At 49.6% G+C, this 24,565-nt stretch overlaps 2 protein-coding genes across 13 annotated transcripts in view; one reads left to right on the top strand and one right to left on the bottom strand.

The window, feature by feature from the left end:
• Nucleotides 1–9,498, top strand: part of acaca (acetyl-CoA carboxylase alpha) — a 62,924-nt gene extending 53,426 nt beyond the window's left edge. For all 12 annotated transcript variants that reach the window (XM_036525856.1, XM_036525854.1, XM_036525859.1 and 9 more), the window contains 4 exons: nt 3,221–3,375; nt 4,250–4,420; nt 7,029–7,165; nt 7,484–9,498. In XM_036525856.1, coding sequence (XP_036381749.1) covers nt 3,221–3,375; nt 4,250–4,420; nt 7,029–7,165; nt 7,484–7,610 — 590 coding nt within the window. In that variant the 3' untranslated portion in view covers nt 7,611–9,498. The remainder of the gene's footprint in view (nt 1–3,220; nt 3,376–4,249; nt 4,421–7,028; nt 7,166–7,483) is intronic.
• Nucleotides 9,499–11,727: 2,229 nt separating this feature from the next.
• The window catches only part of aatf (apoptosis antagonizing transcription factor), a 32,735-nt gene continuing 19,897 nt past the window's right edge, over nt 11,728–24,565 (bottom strand). The window contains exons 11-12 of the mRNA XM_036524650.1: nt 23,258–23,329; nt 11,728–12,409 (exon numbers count right to left, since the gene is read on the bottom strand). Of these exons, the coding sequence (XP_036380543.1) occupies nt 12,346–12,409; nt 23,258–23,329 (136 nt within the window). The 3' untranslated portion in view covers nt 11,728–12,345. The remainder of the gene's footprint in view (nt 12,410–23,257; nt 23,330–24,565) is intronic.

Raw genomic sequence — 24,565 nt, forward strand, 5'->3', positions numbered from 1 at the left:
GCTCCCCCCCATTACCGCCGGCCGCCACGGCAACCGCTGCAGCGCCCGCGCAAGCTCGCGTGGGACAGCAGCCACCCTCTCGCCCCGGCCCCGGCCCCCGGGGCAGATATACAGCGCCTAGATCAGTCTGTGTGAAACCAACCTCAGTCTCAAAGGGGGGGGGGGGTTCTACATACTGTACAGTTACCATACAGTTAAAGTTAAAACTTCTGCCATATATTGCGTGTTACAGTGTTACATTTAAGCTCATTCAAAGATCCCTTCCAGTCTGTTCTGTTCATTTCCTCTGCCTAGCTCTTGTACACCTTTTATAAACACTCTTATTTGTCGCTGTTGCGCCCAATGAGAACAGAACCATCCTGTTCTTTTTTTTTTCCACGAATCCCACAGTGCAGGCAGGAACCGGCTTCACAAGCCTCTCTCCCCTCTGACACTGATCTCCGCAGGACACCTGGGCCGCTATTGTTATTTATGTGAAAACACCCCAATGTAGTTCTGCTACATGATGAAAATAGGCTTTTTACCTTCAGCAGGTTTTGCTGAAGCTGCTCAGAATCTATGCCATCGACGTGCTGGAAAAAGCCCACAGCATGTGAAGTCAGGCAGTGTGAAAATCAGACGGGTTCGACAGATTATTCTCCAAAAGAAGCCCGAGCGTGCTTATTATAAGAAATTATTTATGTCAGTAAATATGGCAAAAAACGTGTGGGGATAATAACAGCATGTCATTTTTATCCTATCAACTCTGTAATTAATTCCAACCAAATAGTTTCTAGTGTCCCAACACCACTTGCTGCTTGTTCTGCATAATTATTTATTGATTTGTTTTGTCAAGGGATTTATAATGTACTTATATTCACGTCACTTAAAGACTAAGTGAAAGAAATAGGCTATTTAATCTGAATCTACCCAAATTCTGGCTGCGGGCAACATCTGAACACGTCGCATAAAAAGATTAAGCCCTTGAATTCAAGTCGGAGGAACAAACGATATTGAATATTCGGTAAATCCAATAAATCTGGTATCCTGAATGGTTCCTGTGGGGATGTAACCCAGGGAAGCACAGTGATGGGAGGGGGGTACAGGTCTGAAGCCATTTGGGATGGGGTTGTGGGTCCTCAGTACAGGCTTGGGGGGCGCTTTACACCAGAGCAGCAGAAGCGAGAGACTGAATTTGGTGTGTTACTGTGGGCTGTGGAGGTGATGTAATGACCAGTCTGACAATGAACATTGCAGAGAGCTGAGGATTTGTGTGTGTGTCTGTGTATGTGTGTCTGTGTGTCCCTCTCTTTATAAAGTAGTATCTGTGTGTGTCTCTCTGTATGGTATTATCTTCCTCTCTGGTGAGTGTAACCCTTTCCATCCCAGTCCCCGGGGACACATGTCAATCTGGCCGCCCACAGATCAATCAGTGGCTGATTATTCTTTTCATTCTACTGCAATTGATTTTACTCTCCAGTGAAAATAGGTATCAGCTGTCAGTGTGGCGAGGCAGACCGAGCAGCGGTCTGCACGGAGACTGACGGATTGGTTCTGACAGAGATCAATCTCACAGCTGATGGGCAAGGAGTCTGGGGACCAGAGAGCCAGCACAGCATTACTGAGAGCAGCGAGATCACCCACACACACACACACGCATTCACACACACACACACACACACACACACACACACACACATAGGCGCGCACACACACACACGCGCGTATACACACACGCGTATACACATACATACCCACACACATAGGCGCACGCACACAAACACACACACACACACGTATACACATACATACCCACACACATAGGCGCACACACACACAGGTATACATACACACCACTCTTCACACACATGTACACATGTACACATGCACACGTGCCACCGTTAACAGTCACTTACACTGAAATACCACTGCATATCCACTCGCACTAAACAATGTGCATGGCCTCTTTTGCATTCACTTACACACATCTTCCCTCAGTCTTACACACGTCTGCACTCAGTCACTGTACTGCTCCGTCTCCCATTACAACATGCAGTTACTCCAGCACATACCCGAAGACCCGCATTACTGAAACCTGATCCTTATACATGAATACAACTGACTGCACACATTCATAGACTGCTGCGCACTCTAATCTGTGTGCTTATACTCGCTAAAAACTCAATACAGTACTCAAACCACTCGGACTATGCCCTGTTTTAAAACGCTACATAATTTATTCACCCCCAATAAAATAAAACATTTGATTGAGTCCCATAATGCGTCCACACCCTGCACCACATGATTTCAGGCTCTCAGGCTTCCCCCAGCCTTGTGCACCTGTGTACAGTACAGGTCTCCGCCTGTTTAAAGCGGTTCTCCAATTCGGGCAGTGGTATTTTCTGAATTGGGATTCTTCCGTTTCTCTTCCCAGCGAGAAGCAGTCCTGTCTAATCCGTAATTATTTCAGGTGATTTTCAGCGCAGAGGTTAGTTAGCTAAGTAATTACTGGGACAATTAAGCGCTTAAAGGGCAGACAGGATCGAACATCTGCAACAGCGTCGACTGGAGAAGCCGATGAGAAGCGGCTCTTGGATTTCATACAGTCCTCCTCTTTGAGTAAATGCTAAAAACAGGGCAAGCATTCTGTGGATTATGACTGCCAGCTGGAGAAGGCTTTCTGGGAGTCTGTCCATCCAGCCCACTCATCAGCCCATAGATGGACAGGCCTTTGACTACCCCCCCCCACACACACACACACACACACACACACACACACACACACACACACACACACACATTGTGGGCCTCCCCACCCATCCTCATGTCTCTCACTTCATCCTTTCTTTTTGTGCTGGTTTTCTCTGGGGTCTTGCAGAGGGACAGAGCAATCTTCACAGCCGCGAGGCCTCAAATTGAGCAGAAAATAGACATTGACATATTTGTTAATGTCATCTTAATCACTGCCGGGTTGGACTGGCAGCCAGGATCGCACAGCCAAGCTGACCAAGCAAGGTCTCACCAGAGCCGGTTCTGACTTACCCTTTTGTGCGTATGTGTGTTCGTCTTCCAGTAGCTTTTTGGTCTTGTACATGTCTTCCATGTCTTGACCTACTAACCTTTTTTGTAACCTCCACACAACGACACAAACTTACTATGAAAGCTCAGCTGGCCCGCACTTCTGAAGTGAGGGGTGTTGTGTTTGATCCTGACTGGAGAGTGCCCTGCCCTGCTTTAACAGGCACTCCCGAGCTGAGCACCCCAGAGCGCAAGGAGCTGGAGGCCAAGCTGAAGGAGAGGGAGGAGTTCCTGCTGCCCATCTACCACCAGGTGGCGGTGCAGTTCGCCGACCTCCACGACACCCCAGGGCGGATGCAGGAGAAGGGAGTCATAACGGTGAGTCCCTGCACTGCTTCTAGGTCTTCCGAGGTCTCACACTGTATGCCGTCACTCTAAGATCTTCCATGTGCTTTGAAGTTGAACAGCAGGGAGACACATATATATGTGTTTTCAAGATCACATGACCTCAGTAGCATGCTTTCACACAAAGTTGTCACCTTTACAACAAGGGCTCAAAGTTAGAGACACCCAGTTGGCTGTATGTTCTCAGGGCGTATGACACGTAAAGTCAGCAGAATGTTCATTCCAGTAGCGGAGAGGAACAGGAAGTGGGTACCGGCACCTCAAATGCCAGCCCGTTATCTTGCTGCTACCTGGAGATTGAGAGCGTCTCCTCTCCTGAAGGCACAGGCCTTTTAATTATGGTCTGATTACTTGTTTCGGAGCTCCGGCTAATGTGGAGCACACCGCAGGGGCGGTAGCCAATCAGGCGCTCCATCACGTCGCGCCACAGTGGCAGAAGTCCGGGGGAGAGTTCGACTCCTCTGAATGATTAGCGCGGGAGTCGGTCATTAATCCACCCCCCGCCTAAAACACAAAAAGGAAGGAAAAAAAAAAAAAAAACTTTTGTGAGTGATCAGGATGTATGGATGTTGAGGATGTTAGACACAGTGAGTTTGGTTTGTATTCGTAACGGCAGCATAGTCTGAAGGCCCTGTGGTTCTGTGGCTGTGGTTCAGGCCATGCGTGTGCCACTGCTTTGGAAGCTATCTGTCTCCCGCGGAAGTCTGGGGTTAGTCCCTGAGACCATGCTTGTGCGTATTTTTCCCTCTACTGCTGCCTTGCCATGCGTAAACTTGCTACAGCAGATCGTCTCTGCAGAGCGATGCAAAAGGGGGGGGCGGGGTGTGACCGCTGTGGTGCGTTTCAGGACGTGCTGGAGTGGGGCACCTCGCGGCAGTTCTTCTACTGGCGCCTGCGGCGGCTGCTGCTGGAGGACACGGTGAAGAGGAAGATCCAGTCGGCCAACAGCGAGCTGACGGACGGCCAGATCCAGGCCATGCTGCGCCGCTGGTTCGTGGAGGCCGAGGGCGCCGTCAAGGTGAGCGGCCGTCGCGCCTCCGGGCCTCTCGGAGACGCGCTAAAAATGAACGCTCAGGCCCTGTGAAGGATGCCGCAGCGTTCGATACGGTGGTATTAAAAAAGCGTGCGAAATAAGCAGTAGGATCAAGGAAGTATTGTGTGGTGACTGCACTGTCACTCCTTTGTCCAGGAGGGCCCTGGTAATATTCTCAGGCCGGGCTGTGTGGTGCCAGCGCTTTCACCAGCCATGGCTAATGGCCAGATTTCTCTCCCCAAAACCTCTGACATTCCTTCCTTTGGAATACTGCTGGCAGCGTTCCCCATCCTAGACCCCAGCCCTCCGCTACCCCCCAAACCCCCTAATCCTCGTCCCAGCGTTCCTGCAGCCAGCGGCAGCCGTGGTGCGGCTGGTAGGCCCAACGTCACGGCACCGAATCCCTCTCCTCCCGAACCCAGGGGGCCCCGGAGTCCGGTGGGGCCCGCGGGGGAACCATCTTAACCTTCAGCGCTCTGCGGCCGGGGGGTGACACACCGGGCCGGGCCTGGGCCCCCAGCAAGGGAGGAAACGAAAGCACAAATAAACCTCCACCCAGAGGTGACGGCAGTGTCCCTCACCCTCCAGACTGAGCTTCAGATGGAAGCTGCAAAAGCGAGGGGAGGAGAGAAAAAAAAAGCAAAAGGGAGGAGAAAAAAGGCCTGGAGAGATGCCAAGTTCCCAAGGTGGTGTACAAGTATCTTTAGAAGCCGGCGTCTTGTTAGCTAATACATTACACCAATCAAGGCAAGCTATCTTAAGCTACAATTAATCTGCACCCTGGCACGCGCTGATAGGACAGCAACACGCTGTTTCTTAATTAAAAGCAAACGGATTAAAAATGATTAATAACGGTATTAAATATTCTCATGGACTACAAGCATGGGGAATATAGCTTTCTTATGCGGGGCTCAAAACGGAGAAGTCATTAACGCTTTCACAATCTTTATAAGCCACAGCTTTACTTTGTTTGGGATCAGAAGTTGCTTACCTCATGAATATGCATTTCGCTATCAAGTTTGGTCAAAAAGGTGTCAGTGTGGCGGTTGGTTCCTTTGGTTCCTTTGAAGCTTGTTGCGTGTTTGATATGGACATTTCCCGGTCCCTTCACTTCACGGGCCCACATATTAACCTGCTCCTGACCAGCCGTGTCGCAAAAAACACAGGGGGAAAAACACATTGAATTTTAACCCTTTGCGCGCACTCAAAACAACCTGGTATTTTTGCAGCTGAATAACAGGTCATTTTAATTGCATACATTAATCTCACCCATCTCAGATCAAAGCTGCTCGATGTCATCTAATAATCTATACAAATGTATGATATATTTGAGAGTAACACTGCAAATGGATGATGGTATTAGGCTCTGAGTCAATAGAATGGGTAAGATCTGAGAAAACAAATCTTGTTTTCATATTTATTACTTTTCAAAGTAGAAATATGACAGAAATGCGGAAGTGCAAGTTCAAAAGAAAACAATTTAAAATGAGAAATTACGATATTGGCATGCACTCAGGAGGCTTTTCATGTTCTTTTTTTATTTTTCTGAAATCAACCAACAAAGAGTAGTCGTTTTATAGAAAGTTAAATCGGAAAGTTCAGTCAGTTTCATTAAACCTAATGACTTTTGTATCCTTATTTGTGATATTTTGATTTCGAATTCATGCATTAAAATTGAATATAGAAACGTGGTAAGTATATCAGTTTTTACATGTTTCTTTCGCTCTTCAAACGAAAGGCCAGTGTGCTCGGTAACGCACTCGGGGAGAGGGCGCCGTGTGTGCGGGTTCACGGCGGAGTTCTTTGTCGCAACTTCAGCGCTCACCTTCCGTAGACTGCGCCGGCGTCTCCCTCCCTCCCCTGCGGCGCGATCGGGGGAGGGGGAAAGGGGCGCGGAATTAGGAACAAGGTTATTTTATTGTCATCTCTGTAAGGGGACTTATTTTTATGCCAAGGCGAAATGAAAACAGGTACCAGACGGTCATAACAGAATTCTGTTTAGAAACCAATTACCGTAGCGGCTCTCCAAATTGATTTCATTTGGGGCGACAGCGGCTCCGCCGTGGCCCCCTCTCCCTCCCGCGTCTCCCTGCGCACCGGCCAGGTTCCTGTCGGCGCGGAATCCGTCTCTGGATCCTGCCGAGAGGGGCGCGGGGAGGACGATAAAAAACGCATAAAAAGACGAGGCTGAGAGAGACGTTGTAGTGCTATCGATTCAGAGAATGAATGCCTTATTCTGTTATACGTTATTCTATATTCTAATTTCTATATTGTATACTTTACTATATTTCTAGTCTCATATTGGATAAATGATTGACAAGTGAACATATGCTTCACAAATGGTTAATATCATAAATTGAAACTCCAAATGACCAAAATCTGGGTGTCTCGCTGGAGTCAGGCAGCGAAAATGCCCGCCCTGGGTGGGATCGTTGCGTGTGGCTGTGCCCAATGCCTATCGTGTGGAGGTGTGTCTTCACTCCCTGGCCTGGGACGTCCTGTCAGCTCGGGGTTTGGGGATGTGCAGGTTGTCTGATATGGGCGGGGTCCCCATGTACACCTGGATGTGACCGACAGCGTCTGACCTTGCCAGGCGTACCTGTGGGACAGCAACGAGGAGGTGGTGGCCTGGATGGAGAGGCAGCTGGCGGAGGAGGAGGGGGCCAGGTCCGTCATCGATGAGAACATCAAGTACATCCGCCGAGACCACATCCTCAAGCAGATCCGCAGGTGAGAGGGCCTCGCCGTAGATACAGAGCGAGTAGATCTGTCTGCAGTTTCATCTGTGTGTAACCTGTCCTATTCAGTACACCACCGTTAACAGACATGCACCATGGGAATAGCAAGCGATGCTCCTGAACCGGAGAACCTCCTTTTGTAGATAAAGGAAAGCATTTGCATTTGAACAAAAGATTCTGACTTGACTGTTGACGGAGGAACGTATTTGCATTTCAACAAAGGATTCCAATTTGACCAATGACTGCAGCGTGTAGAACCATTCTGGACATTTTATTTCTGCGGGCCTCACTCTCACCCTCTCTTTCACAGCCTGGTCCAAGCCAACCCGGAGGTGGCCATGGACTCCATCGTGCACATGACCCAGCACATCTCGCCCACTCAGCGGGCTGAGGTGGTGCGCATCCTGTCCACCATGGACGCCCCCGCCTCCTCGTAGAGACCGCCCTCTGCCAAACATTCGGGCTACTGCACACACGCACACACACGCACACACACGCACACACACACATACACGCATACCACAGAAGAGCCCCTGAGATTCATGTGCTGTGCTGGAAACTGGGGCTGGAGGAGCCAACATGGTGCCCATGGAGGGCTTTAGCTTTAGAGACAGTGCTGCCCTTGACGATGTAACCCATTGGCTATGATCCTGGAGGGAGAGTGAGATGTGGCTGGACTCTCCTAGAGGGCTGACTGCCTTGGGGAAAAACTGCAGTGGATCCATAATCTGGTGCACATTTAAAACATATTGCAGATGTGTTTAGAGTTTATATTGTACTCATACATGTACATGTACACAGTCAAGTGAGATGTTTTTTTTCCTTCTTTCTTGAAGTGCAATTTTAACATGTATAAGAACACTGAACCGCAAAACCCTGTAGAGATAATCACTATAAACGGAAGAGTAACGGCAATGCCAACGTGTAGGGATGGTGTGGTTTCATTTTATATTTCAGCCCGCTGAAGCAAAGCCCATTCTTCAAGCAGGAGGCAGGACTCGCCCGTGTCATTAAATATAGCAAGAGCCACTTCACCTATAGGGGGAGGCCACAGCAAAAAAAAAAAAAAAAATGGAAATGAGGGAAATATTTTATTTCCAAAAGAGGTGCTTGTGGGTTTTAAGCATGCAGTGATCTCAAATCTGGACATCAATGACAGCAGGGATGCGATATTATGGAGTAGGGAGCATGACTCCCGGAGACTGGAGCACCTTTAGATGGAGCACTTAATTGATGATCAAACAGGGAAAGAGTAAACAAGCAGAATTTTTGGTGGGGTAATCAAAGCCCACAGAGGGCCTGGCACAGCACCAAGTAAACACACACGCACACGATGCTCTAATTGGTTTATGGTGCAGTGGTTGTTAGGCAAAAATAATCCTCGTTTTCCCTCTAATCAGATACGCGTTTGCCAAATGGCATGAATTTCCCCCCACAATTATTTTTTTTAAACAAACTATCAAATAATATATTTTAAACACACATAATAAGATGCAATTAAATAACTAATTTATTAAATGTCTATCATGATAACGACAAGCAGATGCATTCTCATGTGTACCGTGATGCAGTCGTAGCTAAACGTGCCCCTCACCCCCCCTCTGTAGAACAATCCATTGGTGGTCTTTTGCATTTGTGATATACTGTACATAATATCCATTTGGTGACTTTCATTGGTGACTTTACAGAGTACAAAGGAAATACTAACATGTAACTATCATGCTTCTAGGCTTCTAGTTCCATGACCCAAAGTGCAGGTGAGAATTGCGAAGATGGCTAAAGGGTATATGAGAGTATTCCGCAGAATGGCCAGCTGAGAAATCGGTGGGAGAACAGGTCGAGGCCCAGTGGGCTGAACCCAAGTGTTTGTCCCTGTTGGTTCAAGTTGAGCATGAGGCTGATTATGGCTGTAATGTACAGTTGTGGGAGTGGGGCGGGGCAAGTATGTTCACCGGTAGTGTCCACCACTATATGGGCAGTACTGCCTCTCCCTCTTCTCTCATTGGCTTAAGGCTTTTTTACGAGTGATGGCAACCGTGTCTGCTGGACAGCCTATCCATTGTATCAAACTCAAATGATACTTCATTCGATTAAAGGTCAATGATGCCTTTTTCTTGTTTCCTTTATCCTTGCCTGATGTCTGAAGGGCAACGGAGTGGCATTATAAGGTGACTTCACGCACAGTGATGTGTTAGTCTGTCTCGATGTTAAGTAGTCTTGTGTCAAAAGAGGTGGCTTGTTTCATGCCAGAGCTGGGAGGAGGAGTTTGTGTGTTTACTGTGGCAAATCCAGTTACCTCAAACTGTCATATTAATAAAGGCAAGTAACGTGACATTGTGTCTGTGTGCTTAATTTCTCACTACATTGGATGCAAGAAGAGTTGGCAGGTTCAAGCACAGTTTTGAGACTCTTCACAGAAAAAGACCAGGCATGAGGCATCCAAAAAGAACAGAACACAACAGAAATAAGTGACAGAAAGGGGTTAAAAATCGCTAACCTCTCTCCTGTGATTTGACCTATATGGCAAGGACAGCCAGAGACGATGATTACGTCACTTGCAGGTTGTTGGAAAGATTCTGACAGCGAGGGCTGTACACAGCTCCAGAACTGCTTCAAGACCTTACTGTCCTGTCATATCAACAGTGCTCAACAGTTTCAGACCCTACATAAAGATTTGGTTATAGTGCAGCAGCCCCTGAGTTTCAGACAGTCCTGTCTGTTGCCAACAGTCCAAAATGTCACTAGTAGCTAAACCACACCACACTATAAAGATGTCAACAGAACACTTGTAATTAAAATGGGACTTGTTTGCCCAAAAGCATGAATAATTGTGTATTAGAGCTCGACAAACACAATCTCTATTACACTGTACAACAGCCACAAACTTTTAAATGAATTGGCCATTTCCAGGGTCGTCTGTGTGGGTCTGTGAGTGGTGGTAATGGTGCATAAATGCCTTACAGCCAAGAGCTCCTGGAGGTGAGTCCTGAATCAGACACCTTTGTCTCACCTGTCTACAGCGGCCTCACCAGCCAGACCGGTGCTAGTCTGTCCTATTCAGTGAGTTAGAGCTCTTCTGCTCAATGTCAGACAGTGGGAGCAGAATAATGCTATTATTAGGCTGTGTTTCTGCACTGTGAAAGCAATATGAAAAGCTGTTCTGGTTAGCGCGTGTCTTTTGGTTCGACCTCCGCCCCATGCTGCGGTCAGTCTGCAGTGCCATAGCCTTAAGCCACTTTCTCATGCTCTGACCCAAAAACAAAAGGTCAGAGCAAGTCTTTATAACCAAATGCAGTCAGCTGTAATGGTCTAATTGATAGTCAGTCCTTAGACTTGGTGACCATATTTTAAAGACGGTTTGTTTGTTGTTACTAATCAATTCGTGATGTGTGCATTACACATTTTAGCGATGCTCCAATCAATCAAAAGCCTGAGGCACACGAACACTTATCACACATATCATCCATATGTTTAACGTTTGAATAGATTTCTTTAATCACATCAAAACTACAATTACTTTCAATTCCTAAAACAAGGCTGTATATACAATCAATTATCTTTAATGAAAATACTTCTTAAAAATCACGAGAAAGTGCCTGGCAGTAACCTGTATTGGAATTGACCCTGACGTTGCGTCTTGACGAACAGTACTAGTCTTCAGGCGGTCGACCTGCTAAACACAAGATCACGTAGCGTCTCCTGCACGAGGCAGTGAGTGGGGTGGAGCCCGCTGTCGCAGTCGCATGGGTACCGCAAGCATAAAACGCAGCGTACGTCAGCGCTAACGGCGGCGCAGAACGCTTGCGCGCGACGTCTTCACGGAGAGACTCAGGCAGCAGGGTAATCCTGCCGCAGCAGAGCAGAGCAGATTACCTTCACGCGCGAACGCCACGCTCCTGCCGCAACGTTTGGGGAGAGAGAGGCGTACCACGATAATCTCGAAAACCAAAGTCCTAAATATCCTCTCGCCTAATGCTTGATGCCTTCCACACGCAGATGATCAAAGGGCCATGTTTTTTTTTTTTTTTGAAATTTCAAGCTTTTTAACTTCAACAGTCTTAAGAGGGATGAGGCAGATCAAAATGAAAAGGGGGGGGGGGGTCTTTGTAGTCTCTTCCCTTTTGTTTTTTGTCTCCTACTTTCATATTGGGCCGCTAGATAGGTCAGCCCCATTACCAATCCGCCAGCCCACAAATATTTAAAACAAATTGAATCGCACACCCAATACCCATCACAATTACGGGAGGCACAATAACTAAATTAGCAATTCAACACAATAATTGGAAATGCGGCTCGCTCGGTCCCGATGGCCTCCCCGGAGGGCCCTGCTGATCTATGGAGGCGCGCCGGCTTCGCTGACTCCACAGCTAATTACAGACGCACCGCAGAATCAAGTTGTTTGTCTGCAAATACCATTTCCAGAGAGTTGGGAAGAACGGAGAGATTCAGAAATAAAAATGACAATGCTGTGATGTCAGTCCCTATTTTTTTTTTTATTTCAGGTAACAGTCATAAAAACAATTATAAAAAAACAAATCACAACATACTAAGGCACATTTGCTGCCCAAAAACACTCAGACAGGTCTAGTTGTTCAGTTGGGTGGGGGCATTTTTTGGTGCTTATGACACAGAATGTCCACGACAAACAGTGGCATGAACCTCGGCAAAGTCTTATGGGACCGAGGAGGACTGCCAGCCCTGCTGAGTGAGGTCGCAGTTTTCATGCACAGCAACGTTCGCTCTCAACAAACACGGTCACATTTTAACAACCGGGGTTGCCCAACTGAGTCAGTGAGTGGGGAAAGACTGCAGAACTGACGGTGAAATCTTAGAACCCTCTGATGTTAGAAACAAGTCCTGTCTGGCCAGTCCGGCTGAAGGAGCAGGCCACAGAACAGATCAGCACGAAGGGGCGGAGCCTGCATTAATTAACCGCTTTTCCTGGTTCGCAGCAGAGTTATTAATGAAGAGTTAAGCATTTGTGACGTGTCCACTTATTGTTGTCAGACTGGTGCTAAGTAGCTTCATTTATTTGCATGGCTACATTATTCCTGGTTTGGCACCAATAAGGGGATACATCAGTCTGCCTTGATCATGTTTTTGTGATCCCGGTTCCCAGTTCAGCCTGCATGACTCCTCCTGGTGATGCCTGTCGGTCCTGCCGTCTCCTCCTCATTCCCGCGGCGTTCCACTGAAAGAGGAGCTTTTCCCAAACAGTGACCGGTATAGTTCCGTCCTGTAATGCAAAAATAAAAGCAACATTGCCAAGATATCCATACATTTATACACAGTTCCAGATAAACATGTTGCGTAGTGTACAACATTTTCCCAGGTCATTACATTCCAGAAACACATATGTACATAACACACAGCATATAAAACCGTCTCATAGATTAAGCTTGCGCATCTGAAATCAGCCAAGTAATCAGAGGCCTTGTATCCTAAGAGCACAGCAGCTAACCGACTTTAAAGATATGCGGCTATAAACAAATAATTCCAAATCATGGCCCTTTGATGAGGGCATTAATTTCAGATGAAGCTGTCACTGCAAATCCACGTCTTTATCCGTATCTCTCCTCTCGGCATCTCATAAGCCCGCATCTGATACGTTTTTAAAAATCTTTCCCAGCGCATTAGCTCAGTATGCATCGTTGGCTAAGACTGGCTGCGATATTGATGATGGGCTGTGATATTTAATGGAACGCTTAGATTGTACGCATGTCCGGGGTGGGGGCGGAGGGGGCGCGATGTGCCGGATTTTCTAATCTGATTGCTTTGGGACTCAGACCGGGGGGGGGGGAGGAAAAAAACATAAATAAGATGACCCAAAACTGTCTGCGGTGACAATAATTAAAATCTATCCTGGAGACTGGCACACAAAGTTCTGCAGTGCAGAGGATGCGGCACGGGCGGAGGAGGGTTTCGGCGGGGGGGGGGGGCGAGCCCGGGAGACAGACCGGGCCTCCGGGACACGGCCGGCTCACCGAGCGCCTTGGGACGGGCGAGAGCGCGCCGGAGAGAGAGGGGGACTCAATCAGGCGGCTGCGCGCAGGTATAATTCGCCTGGCCCGCTTGACGGCACTTGAAAAACAATGACGGCGGCCGAGGCACAGGACTGCAATTAGAGGGAGACACGCACCAGCCGACGTTAGAGTGCGCCGTTCCTTTAAGGCCGCCCCGCTCACTGATTACCGGCTCGGTGCGGGCGTCGGCCCGCGGTGGAGGGAATCGCGGGCCGCGGCTCGGAGACCGCGGCCAGATGTAATTTTACTGGATAATATGTATTCCTAAATACCTCTGCTCCTCCCACCCCGGTGTGGAATTCTATCAATCAAGGACATATTTACAGTGCTGAGTGGAAGGGCCGGCCGGCCGCCGCCCGCGATTGAGATGCAATTGCTGTCTGTCTGTCCGCATGCCTGTCTGTCTGGCGGTGGTAAAGCCCACAGTGCTGCCGCTGGCCTTCCTGATTTAATCAGCTCTATATAACATTGGGGTGCCAATAAAAGGGAAATATATAGATTAATAAATATGCAAATACAGAAATAAATACAGTAGGATCTGATATAAATGGATGTGCCAATACAATATGGTTTAAATAAATGGACATCATAATACAGCAATGCATACTATACATAAAATGCACGTTTTATTAAGATGCATTTATTCCAATATTACTAATTTATTTCAGCATGCATTTTTTATTGATATGTTGATTTAATTTTGGTAGGTTTGGTCCTGATGAGGTAAGGGAGTACTGTCTACACTGGAATTCTAAATGAAATTAAGATCATCACTGTCAGTGTGCATGGAGGAATTATGAAGACTCAGGTCCAATTCTGCCACACACCTGTGTTTGTGCACTTTAAATGACTCACTGAAACGACTCGCACTCACTTGCGGTTCCTTAACGCAAGCAGACGGATACATTAAGTGACTCAACGAAACGATTCAGATTCACTTGTGATTCCTTAATCAACACAAGCAGATGAATAAAGCTGCTTCTCCTCTCAAGGCTGCTGGCAGGCCCCACGTTGGGGACAGGGTGCCACAGCCACCGAGCACGTGCGGCGTCCCTGGCAGCCACGGCCTGGCACTCGCCCCGGCACGTGGCTGCCACGGGCATCCACAGGTGAGTCTCCACAGCGTGAGGGAGAGGTGCTCGCGGCAGGGGAGGCAGAGCCAGAGCGCCTCACGTGTTTCTGAAGGAGTGCGACACAATGGCACCCACAATGATAGTCTCGTTTCGGACCCTCCAGAAGCTGCAGCTTGTCTCTCTCTCTCACACACACACACCTATATAACACACACACACACACACACACACACACACACACACACACACACACACATATATACACACCTATATAACACACACATATGCATGCACAGGCACATACAAACATACATGTACACACACACACACACACACACACACGCAGACACACTCAAACATACACATGTACATGTACACACACACACACACACACACATACACCTATATAACACACACACACATGCATGCACAGGCACATACAAACATACATGTACACACACACACATGCAGACATACTCAAACATACACATGTACACACACACACACACACACACACACACACACACACACACACACACACACACACACACACACACACACACACACGCACACACACACACACGCACACACACACAAACACACACACACACACAAACACACACCTCGAGACATGCAGTAATCCAGATAAGGTGCGTATTATCCTGACGGGGAAAGGGGAGCAGAGAAGGTTTTGGGTTCATGCATATTTATAGAGCCGGGACGGTTTGTCCATCAGGCGCCAGCCTCCCGTCTGAGGAGCGTCTGAGTCTCCCATCTCCTCCCTCCTACGTCCACTCCTTGGCTGAGAGAAAATTGATTTTGCTTTCCTGAATCGCCTTCCCCGGGCCCGAGCGTTTAACCGTCTGCTGGCCGGAGAGAGAGCGCGTGGTGGAAATGTCTCTCCCCCGCACCCCCGTCCACCTGGACCCTCGCGGGAGCGCCTGGACCCGGGCCCAGACGCGGCGCGGGGGAGAGACATTTCCACCACGCCTGCAGAAGAGCGGTTCGGCTAAAACTCTGCCGCTGAGAGAGCTGCAGGATTCCCGGGCTGAGGGCTGCTGCAGCACTGGGTACAGTGCAAGAAATACAACAGGGAACAGAGCACAACACACAATGTACCGCACTGTGTACAGCACTGGATATACATTAAGGTACAAAGTACACACAGGATACAGCAGGGTACTGCAGGGTTCTGGGTATAATGTAGGATATAGGATGGAGTTTACATACAGGGTATAACACACTGTACAGCACAGCATTCTGGGTATAGCACAGGGTGAAGGGTATAGCATACGGGGTACAGCGCAGTATGGCTCACTGCCCTCTGTGCTGTGTGTGCAGGCGTGGTGACTCCACTGTAGGATAGAGGGCTCACAGTGTACAGCTGTTTTATGTTGCTGCTACCGCTGGAGCCAATGGGCTGAGTCAGCCATGCTCCGCTCGCCATCCCCACCAGCGAAACCCACCGACTCAAACGGCTCCTCCGCTCCCTACCGGGCACGCCCCTGTGATCAGGCCCTCGGGGCGAGGGGGCAGCAGGCCGACAGCTCGGGAGCACAGCACCAGCACGTCCTCTCCAAGCACGCGCAGGTTCGGGTGAAAACCTTCAAGCGCTTCCACCAAAGGCCTGGAGGAGACCGAGGACACGCCACGGGTCGTTTCGGTGAGAGGAGCCGGAGCCTAAACCGGCGGCTCTCTCTACATTCCCATTAGCGCGCCGTCGATCCACCGTTTGGGCCGATTAAGACCAAGAGCGCGAATTTGTCTCTTTCAAGTAGTGACAGAGGGGCGGTGTCTTTAATCTGCATTAGTGAGCGCGCTTCCTACAGCGGGCGACCGTGCGGTTTGTTACATGCGCGTGCGTGTCACTAGATGGCAGTGTTGGACACTGGTCTCGGAGACAGCTCGGGGAGCGCTGGCAGCGAAGTCCTTTTGATCACGGTTACAGAGAATGCTAAACACAACAGGCGCACTGAAACGCGCGGTCCCATCTCCGTCTCTCAGCACTCTGCCCTGCACACCTCTCTCCCCGGTCCTCTCCTCCTCTGGTGCCCCGGGCTTAAGCGTGTTTCATTTCCTGCGGCTCCTCTCCTCCCTAACAGATGATATTTAGCTGGGGGATTCAGTACATTTTGACAGAGATGCAGAGTTGGGCTCGTTCCCTGATGTGAGGGAGCTGATCTCGGATCAGCGATTCCGTCCTTGAAGCTGCACTTGGGAGGAAATCATGAAGGCAGGCATATGGAGAGTACTGTCTGTATGGTACAACCCTGGCCGCCACAAAACCTTCATGTGGAGCTGTTGGAGTATCCATATAGGGCTGTTACAGTACCCACACAGAGCGGCAGTATGAGATGACAACAGGGGGAAAAAAGTTTTGGCCTGAAAATAGCTCCCGCCAGCGATGACATCACGGAATACCTGTGGATTTATACCTTGGGGTTTCAATTAACAACAACCCAACACGGCTCCCAGGTCTTCCACAGTTATTTGTTTTACGAGTTGGCAGCGGCGCCACCAGCAAGGGAGTCACGGTTCCCTTCGTTAAACTGCGCAAAACAGGGAAGTTTAGTTCATTTGTGTGAAAGTAATGTATGTAATTAATATCTATGACAGTGACAGGGCGAGCGCTGAGGGAAACACAGCCGTGCCTCCAGGAGCTGCTTTACTCATTTAACGTTTAAGCTGTTTATTAAAAATAAATTATTCGGCTGCTTTACCCAAATTTCCCGGCTGCCAATATGCGTGGAAGTGTCATTTCACTTGTTTAAATCGGCAGAACAATGTTGCAGGAAAAAAAAGTGCTTATGCTTTTTTTTTTTTTTTCAATTAGATGATTTAAACATTTGAGAGGACCTGACTTGGGAAAAAAATATATGTTTTTTTATTGTAATATATTTATTGTACCCTTTTAATATTGAAATATCGGACAGCAGGAGCGGTGCCGCACTGTGTCTTTTGGGGACGCCACCTCCTGTGGGATCGTCAGGCCCCCCGGAGCGGTCCCTGTGTGCTGGTCAGAGCCTCCGGAATCCGGCCGCAGAGGGGAACCATAACCCACTTCACAGTAGCTCCAAGCTGAGCTACAAACCCACTTCCACGGAAGCTCAAATCCAAGCTACAACCCAATTCGACGCTCACTTAGAACAGGATGCACAGAGACACATGACTTAAAATAGACATAGATTAAATAATAGACTCAGCGGAGGCTTAAAAAAGAGAGAGGACCCAGAGAGCAGAGCAGGCACCACAGGCTATATTACTATACTATGGTATTATATTATAGTGTGGTACAGTATCATTAGGCTCCTCTTCGTGTGCATGTATGTATGGGTGCATGGATGTATGGATGTATGGATGTATGTGTCTACGTATGTGGCTACCAGCTGAGCAGGTGGTGAGGGCACGGTCACATGCTCCCTGTGCATTAAGACACGGACGGCAGTGACTGCTTTCCATAATCGCACACACACACACACACACACACACACACACACAGCTGCCTGTTCCATTAGAGGGAGACAGGGGCCGACCTCAGGAAGCAGGAGTCAGGCTGTCAGGGAGGCGCAGGGCGAACTTAATCCTCAATCCCTGTTTGAAATGCGGGGCCAGGGTCAAGGATTACAATAAACTCTGATTATCAAATAATGCATGCATTCTTATTCCGGCGGAGCACGGCTCACGCAGGCCCCCGGAATCCTGAGCGGCAGGGCTTCGGGGAGAGAGAGAGAGGGGGAGGCAGGAAGAGCCCTGTCACTTCACATGACACGGGGCTACAGCAAGGGACATGGACCGCTTTGCATCTCAGAATCGCTACCTGCAAGCGCACATACAGGTCAGAGAAAGCAGCAGCAATTAGGGGGAAAATGCGATGTGTATATGTGTGAATGTGTGCGAGACGTAGGGCATGCATACGTGGGTTTGTGCGTGTATGTGCATACGCACATGCATGCATGTGTGCGTGTCTGTGTGTGTACGCACACCTATATGTATATGTGTGTGTATACATATGTGTACGCATGCCTGTGTGTGTGCGCGCATGTGTGCATGCATGCGTGTGTTATGTGCACGTGTGTGCATGTGTGCGTATAGGAGGGGAAGGTGTCACGCCCTGCCCCTCTCCCTGGGCATTAACATTCATGGGGCCAGCGGCCCGTGTCAGGGCCATAAAGCCCCAGGGTGAGATATGGCGGCTGGGGGCGGGGGGGGGGGGGGGCCCGGGTCGCTCATTCCCGGCACGCTCACACCTCCACACAAAGGTCAGCCGCCGTGCCTCTCCGCAAAGGTCGCCGGCCACTTTAATGTTATCGCAATAGATCACAATTATTACCGTAGCCCATTGATCGCTATGTAAATGAGGGCCCGGATCGCTGAGGAGGCCGGGGCCTGCGTGCTGCCATCAGCGCCCGCAGAACGCGTGTCGCTCCTCATACCGGCGCGGGCGCGGTGGCTGGCCGAGCCGCGGTGGCTGGCCGGGCCGCGGTGGCTGGCCGGGCCGCGGCGGCTGACCTCGCGCCAGGCCTCACTTAGAGGCCCCGCCGGACAGTCTCTGTCACGCCACTGTCACGCGTCAGCCGAAAGAAAGCCCTCCGTCCACAGCTCCAGTGCGCTAACCGAGGGGGGAAAAAAAAAAAAACGCAGCAGGCTGTTCAAAAATGGCGGAGGGGCGCGACTCCTCAGGCGGCTCCAGCGACGAGGATGCTACGCCGACCTCCTCCAGGAAAAGACGGAGAGAAGCACTTCTGGAATTCCCTGATACTGCAGCTTGGGTGCTATGCTCTGGTTTAGCTCAGATTCTACAGTATCTATTTTAGTGCGTGTCCGAACGCGGCCTACGTTCGTAAAACGGCCTTACTCTGCGATTTCTCATAAAGATGACGTTTATATTTCAAAACGTTTCAGCAGACCGCCTTCGTTGGCAAAATGCCATTGGTCTGTTGGCAACCTTTTTATACTGAACTCTAAAAGGCGTTTTGGGCTAATTATAGAGGAACTGCCAATCAGCAGCTCTTTTTAAAGAAAGGCTTTTAACAAGCTCCTAACTCCTAGCAGTGAATCCAAATGAATTTGACGACTGAAATTCTTTTGATTTGCACACGTCTGCTTTTAAACTGGTTGGAACGCGTGCTTGATCCACTTTCGATAAAAATTAATTCTAGAATTAATACTGTAACGTTTGAGCCGCTGCTCCAAAACAAAGGTCCACACCCACAAAAATGAAGAAACATTCTGCACCATGTTTGGGAAAGGCAAAACATTTTCATGTGCCAGGGGAAATTGTTTAGGAATAGCTGACTTCATCAGCTACATACTCAGGGATGCCTTCTGCTAGTACGTCAACATCACCGGTCCTCTTTTACATTACATTTAGCTGCTTAGCAGACACTCTTAACCAGAGCAACGTATGTAGAAAACAATTCTTACATGTTATCCATTCATAAAGCTGGATATTTGCTGAGGCAGAACAGGTATCTTGCAGTAGTGCCCCTAGCAGGGACTTGAGCTGGCAACCTTTTGGGTTACTAGCCCTGCACCTTACCGCTATACCACGCCGCTGTCTTTCCATAACTTATTCCCTCTATGGCCACAGTTATTACAAAAACAAACCAATAAATAAATCACAGCACGATGAGAGGGCACTGATGACAAACCCACACCAGCACCCAATTACATTTGGCTTTAATCACATCCTGTCCATGCCGTATAGCACAGATCCTGTAAGAGCAATTTTGAATATTCTTTTTGATTTTATTCATTTGTTATCTAAGAATAAAGACATCCCGAACACCATCATGAAAACAAATGAATTATAAATTATAAACATAACGTATGCCTTTGATTAATATGTTTCTCATTGGTCTCAAGTTTTTTTTTGTCCCCAACAGCAAACCAAACGAGGTCACATCAAACTCCTTTTCAAAAGCGAGTAATTTTCTTCGTTCAAGAGTAATATACAACATAAAGGAGATGTGGTACTTGCTTTTTATCTTGTCTAACAGTAATTACACACAGCAATCTTGGTCTGTACTAACAGCACACATATAAACATGCACGCAAACACACACACACACACACACACACACACACACACACACACACACACACCTATCCATTACGAAGTGTACAGCCTCTTTACAGGAAAACCATCTACTGGTCATCATGCTAACAGGAAAAACACGAAGGAGGGGGACTCCAATGTGTTACCTTGGCTTGGTTCTGTGTTGCCTGCTGCCTTGAACTGCTGCAGCGGGTTTTATCCTGTGGACACCACCATTTCAACAGTATGCTGCTGTCTGCTTCCCCCGTCCCCCATCCCCCTCACCATGGAGTCTAGCACCGAGATCGGCGTGTGAAAGAACACCACTCCATCTCCATAAGGCCTGAGCTCTCCTGGGCTGCGGCATAAATCACTTCAGCCTGCACACACACACTCCCCCCCCCATTCCTGATCGTCACGCTGGCCACGACAGCTCCCGCAAAGTCACCCTCCGCCCCCCCACCCCCACATCCCCAGTCTTGGATTTTCGGGAGCGGAGTTCGCTCTTCAAAGTGCCTCCTTTGTCCTCTGTGACACCGCCACTGCGAATGGCCTCTCGGTTGCTTCCGGGCCCTGCGTGCCATTTTTTTTTCTTTGTAACGATGATGTATGTGCGTTTCTCCACCGGCAGGAGGTTTCTGAGGGAGCTGCATGTGTGCGTATCACCAGGCACATTACACGCCGTGTCAGTTGGCCGGAGGACAGATGGACACACACGCACGCACGCACGCACGCACGCACGCACGCACGCACGCACAGACACACGCCTCCCGCCCACAGACACGCTCTCACGCTAATCCCAACCCAAACGAGGCAGGGCTCCAGTAAAAAGAGTAATGAGGGTCTTAATGACCACTGTAAAAGGGCTGCCGCTAAGTGAAATATTGGCCTTGTTTAATAGGACCGGATTGGCGGGACGCTCCCAGCCGGCCCAGGTTGGACTGGCTAATCACCGCGGCCTGCCGGGAGAGGTCCCCTTCCCTGCGGCTGCCAGCCAAAGGCATTCTGCTCTGGCCAAACTCTCACCCCTGCTCACACACTCCAGAGGCACAGAGTTCAGTCCAAAGTGGGAAAAATTCGTTCGGAATAAGGGGATGGATTCTGTTCAATCAGGCAAGGCAGCTTAGGACCCAGTGATAAATACGCTGAGTGATCTACAAAGATGATCACTGACACAAGACACACCATTCTTAAATCACTGACAAAAACTCGACCTTCAGGCTAATAACGCACTGGCCACGGCAAGCTCGTCTAGAACCAATGCCACATCGTTCACACATAACAGCCTTATTCAGCCAATTCGATTCAAATCTAAAACTAAAATGCTCATGAGAGGGGTGTCCATTGGAAATGACGTTCTATCCGTCCATTTAAAATGCGCTGTGCGTCCGTCTTGCACGTGCGTGTGCACGTGGCGGTGTGCTCGATGGCCGTGCGTATGCCCGCGCGTGTGCGCGAGCATGCATGCTTATGGCGTGGCCACACGGCCTGCGCTTTAACGTACAGGATGAGAGCTCCCCGAGACAAAAGCGGCGCGGAGACCGAGGCTCTCAAGCATGTATATATCTCCAGCCCCGTCACCATTAATCAAACACGATTAAAAGGCCTGCCAGGAGCCATTATTTATTAATATATTAGCAGACTAATCTGTATTCGGGAGGTCATGCTTTCCGGAGAAACCCCCCCCCCCTGCCCCCAGCCAGTCCAAACAGAAAACACAGAGCCGCTCTTTGATCCAGCCCATCTACTGCACGGCATCTGTGTGCTGCTCAGATCAGAGGAACAGGGGGAAGCAGAAGTCCTGAAGGATGAGGGAGGTCCAGGACCGGTAAAACACACTAGAACCCAAAAAATAAAATACTGGGCTTAAACAACTGGGCCAGAAATCCTGTAGCACGTGAGAGTGGCCAAACACGCACACACACATGCACACACACACACACACACACACACACATGCACACACACACACACATGCACACACACATGCACACACACACACACACACACGTGTGCACACAGAGAAGGGCAGGTGTTTGATGTGCCCCCTCCGCTCGCCTCTCCGTGAGAGCGATTAGGCATGGTCATTGGTGAGTTGCAGCACATTGAGTGCCCTGCGATTAAACGGCGGTGCAATTTAAACGGCCTACAGGCCTCACTGTAGCTGACCAAGACTCCTCCCCCTCCCCAGTGACCTCACGCCAGCTCAGCCCCGCCCACCCCACCTTTCACCGCCCGCCTTCCCGTGCATCTGGGATCGGGAATTACCAAGGATGCAGCTTCACATGTTACGAAACGAACATGCAGCTCTCTCTTCCTGCGAAACTCTTCCACACACAGCTTCATTCATTTCAAACAGAACACTTGGATTCATTTCTCTCATTCATACACATCATCGCAGCACTTACAGCACAGTTCAGTAACTGCCATGTCTTTAAATCACTCCATGCCATGAAACAAATCCTCTTAGTGAGAAGCTATACTGTTTCTCTCCTACACTTATGGATACCCTAGTGTAACTTCCCAGGACACACTCATTCACACTGACACATATGTACACACCAGTGTGTGCAGTAGGAGGGGGTATCGAGAGCACTCTAATGACCACTCATTTTTGTGGGGGTGCTGACCTGAGTATGTAATATGCGATAGAGGGGACAGAGGGAGGGGATTAACTGGGTTACACCTCCTCCCATGATTACCTTGATTACCGTACGCGTAAGCTCGGAGGGTGGGGTGGTTTATGGAGATGCGCCCCTCAGAGGGGCAGTAATTACAAACGTGCGGGCTCTTATGGGGGTGGGGGGGGGGGGGGCCGCGGCAGCGTGGCAGTGCCGGTGACGAATGGGGATCTGATAAGGGGAGATGGAGGCGCTGCTGGGTTGAAGAACGGGTCAATACCGGCCTGTCGCGGCGACGGCGCCTGATGAAGGTTATTAATCTATTACTCACCGGGCGTCATCGCTCATGGAGCTGTGGTCAATAGGAGCCATGAAGTTCACCAGCTTGCTGTGCACGTGGAACCTGCAGCAGGACAGAGAGGAGAGAGACACGCCTCCGTCAGCCCCACTCAGAGGGGGGGGGGGTGGGTGGGGGGGAGAACTTTCTAGCAAAAACTGAGTGTCACAGGGAGGGAGGGAGAGTAAGAGAGAGGGAGTGCACATGCAGGGTTGCCTGTTTTGAGGCCTACTTATGAGACTTACAGACATTTAGAGCTCTGAAGTGGTGCCTGCAAAAAAGCCACTGAATTTTTCTTCTCCAATCAAAAAGCAATGAATGAAAAAATTCGTGTTTGTGTGTGTGTGTGTGTGTGTGTGTGTACGTGTGCGCATGTGCATGCGTGCCTGTTCAGGATCAGAGTAACCGGAGTCTAGGCCATACATTTCCAAAACGTAGCCTGCAGTGAAATGAGGGAACTACTGAAAAAGAACATAACTGGATTCCAACTGCAAGGGTAAAAAAAAAACATCAGGCAATCAGACTCGACTTCCATCTGACAACCGGAGAGTGAGAGGAACACACAGCTTGTTCAGTCTTTCAATGGCACATTGTCCTCCATATTTTTTTTTTATCTGTGTGAATAGGCTTTCCAGCTGTGCCTGCTTTGCCCAGAGATGCAGTAAAAACAAATTAATACCTATTAAAATTCACAAACATTTGGTACGCAGCAAACAGACGGACTTGTAATCTGTTCGCCGTGCATAAAAAGAGAGAGGAATGGGGGGGGGGGAAGGTTTGAATGGAATGAATGGCTAGGATGGAGCAGAGGTGGCGGCGCATCAGTGAGTGGGGAAGCAGCTCTGGGAGAGCGCGCCGGCTCATTAGAGTGTGTGTCTTTCAGGTGGCGGGATGCTCTGCTGTGCAAACACACCCCGGGAAACGGCGCGCCTCAGAGAGAGCGCACCCCCTCCACACACGCACGCACGCACGCACGCACGCACGCACGCACGCACGCACGCACGCACACACACACACCCCTCAACGCGCCTCTCGGATAACAGAGTGGCCCAATCTGTCCTGACTCAACGCGCGCTGCGCGAAATCAAACGCAAACACTCCGCCTCCGGGCGATGGTTCCTCTGCCCCGCGTCTCCCCACCGGCGGCGACGCGCCCGGCTGGAAGCCGGCCACTCCGCCGCGCGGCTGGAAGCCGGCCACTCCGCCGCGCGGCGTATCGGTAAACCCGGGCGCTCCCTCCCCTGCGGGCACAGGCGTTACCTGCGTGTCCAGTGCAGTATCGCCACGGGCCGCTCTCCCCAG

Source organism: Megalops cyprinoides, chromosome 3, assembly GCF_013368585.1.
Source record: "Megalops cyprinoides isolate fMegCyp1 chromosome 3, fMegCyp1.pri, whole genome shotgun sequence".
Taxonomy (NCBI): domain Eukaryota; kingdom Metazoa; phylum Chordata; class Actinopteri; order Elopiformes; family Megalopidae; genus Megalops; species Megalops cyprinoides.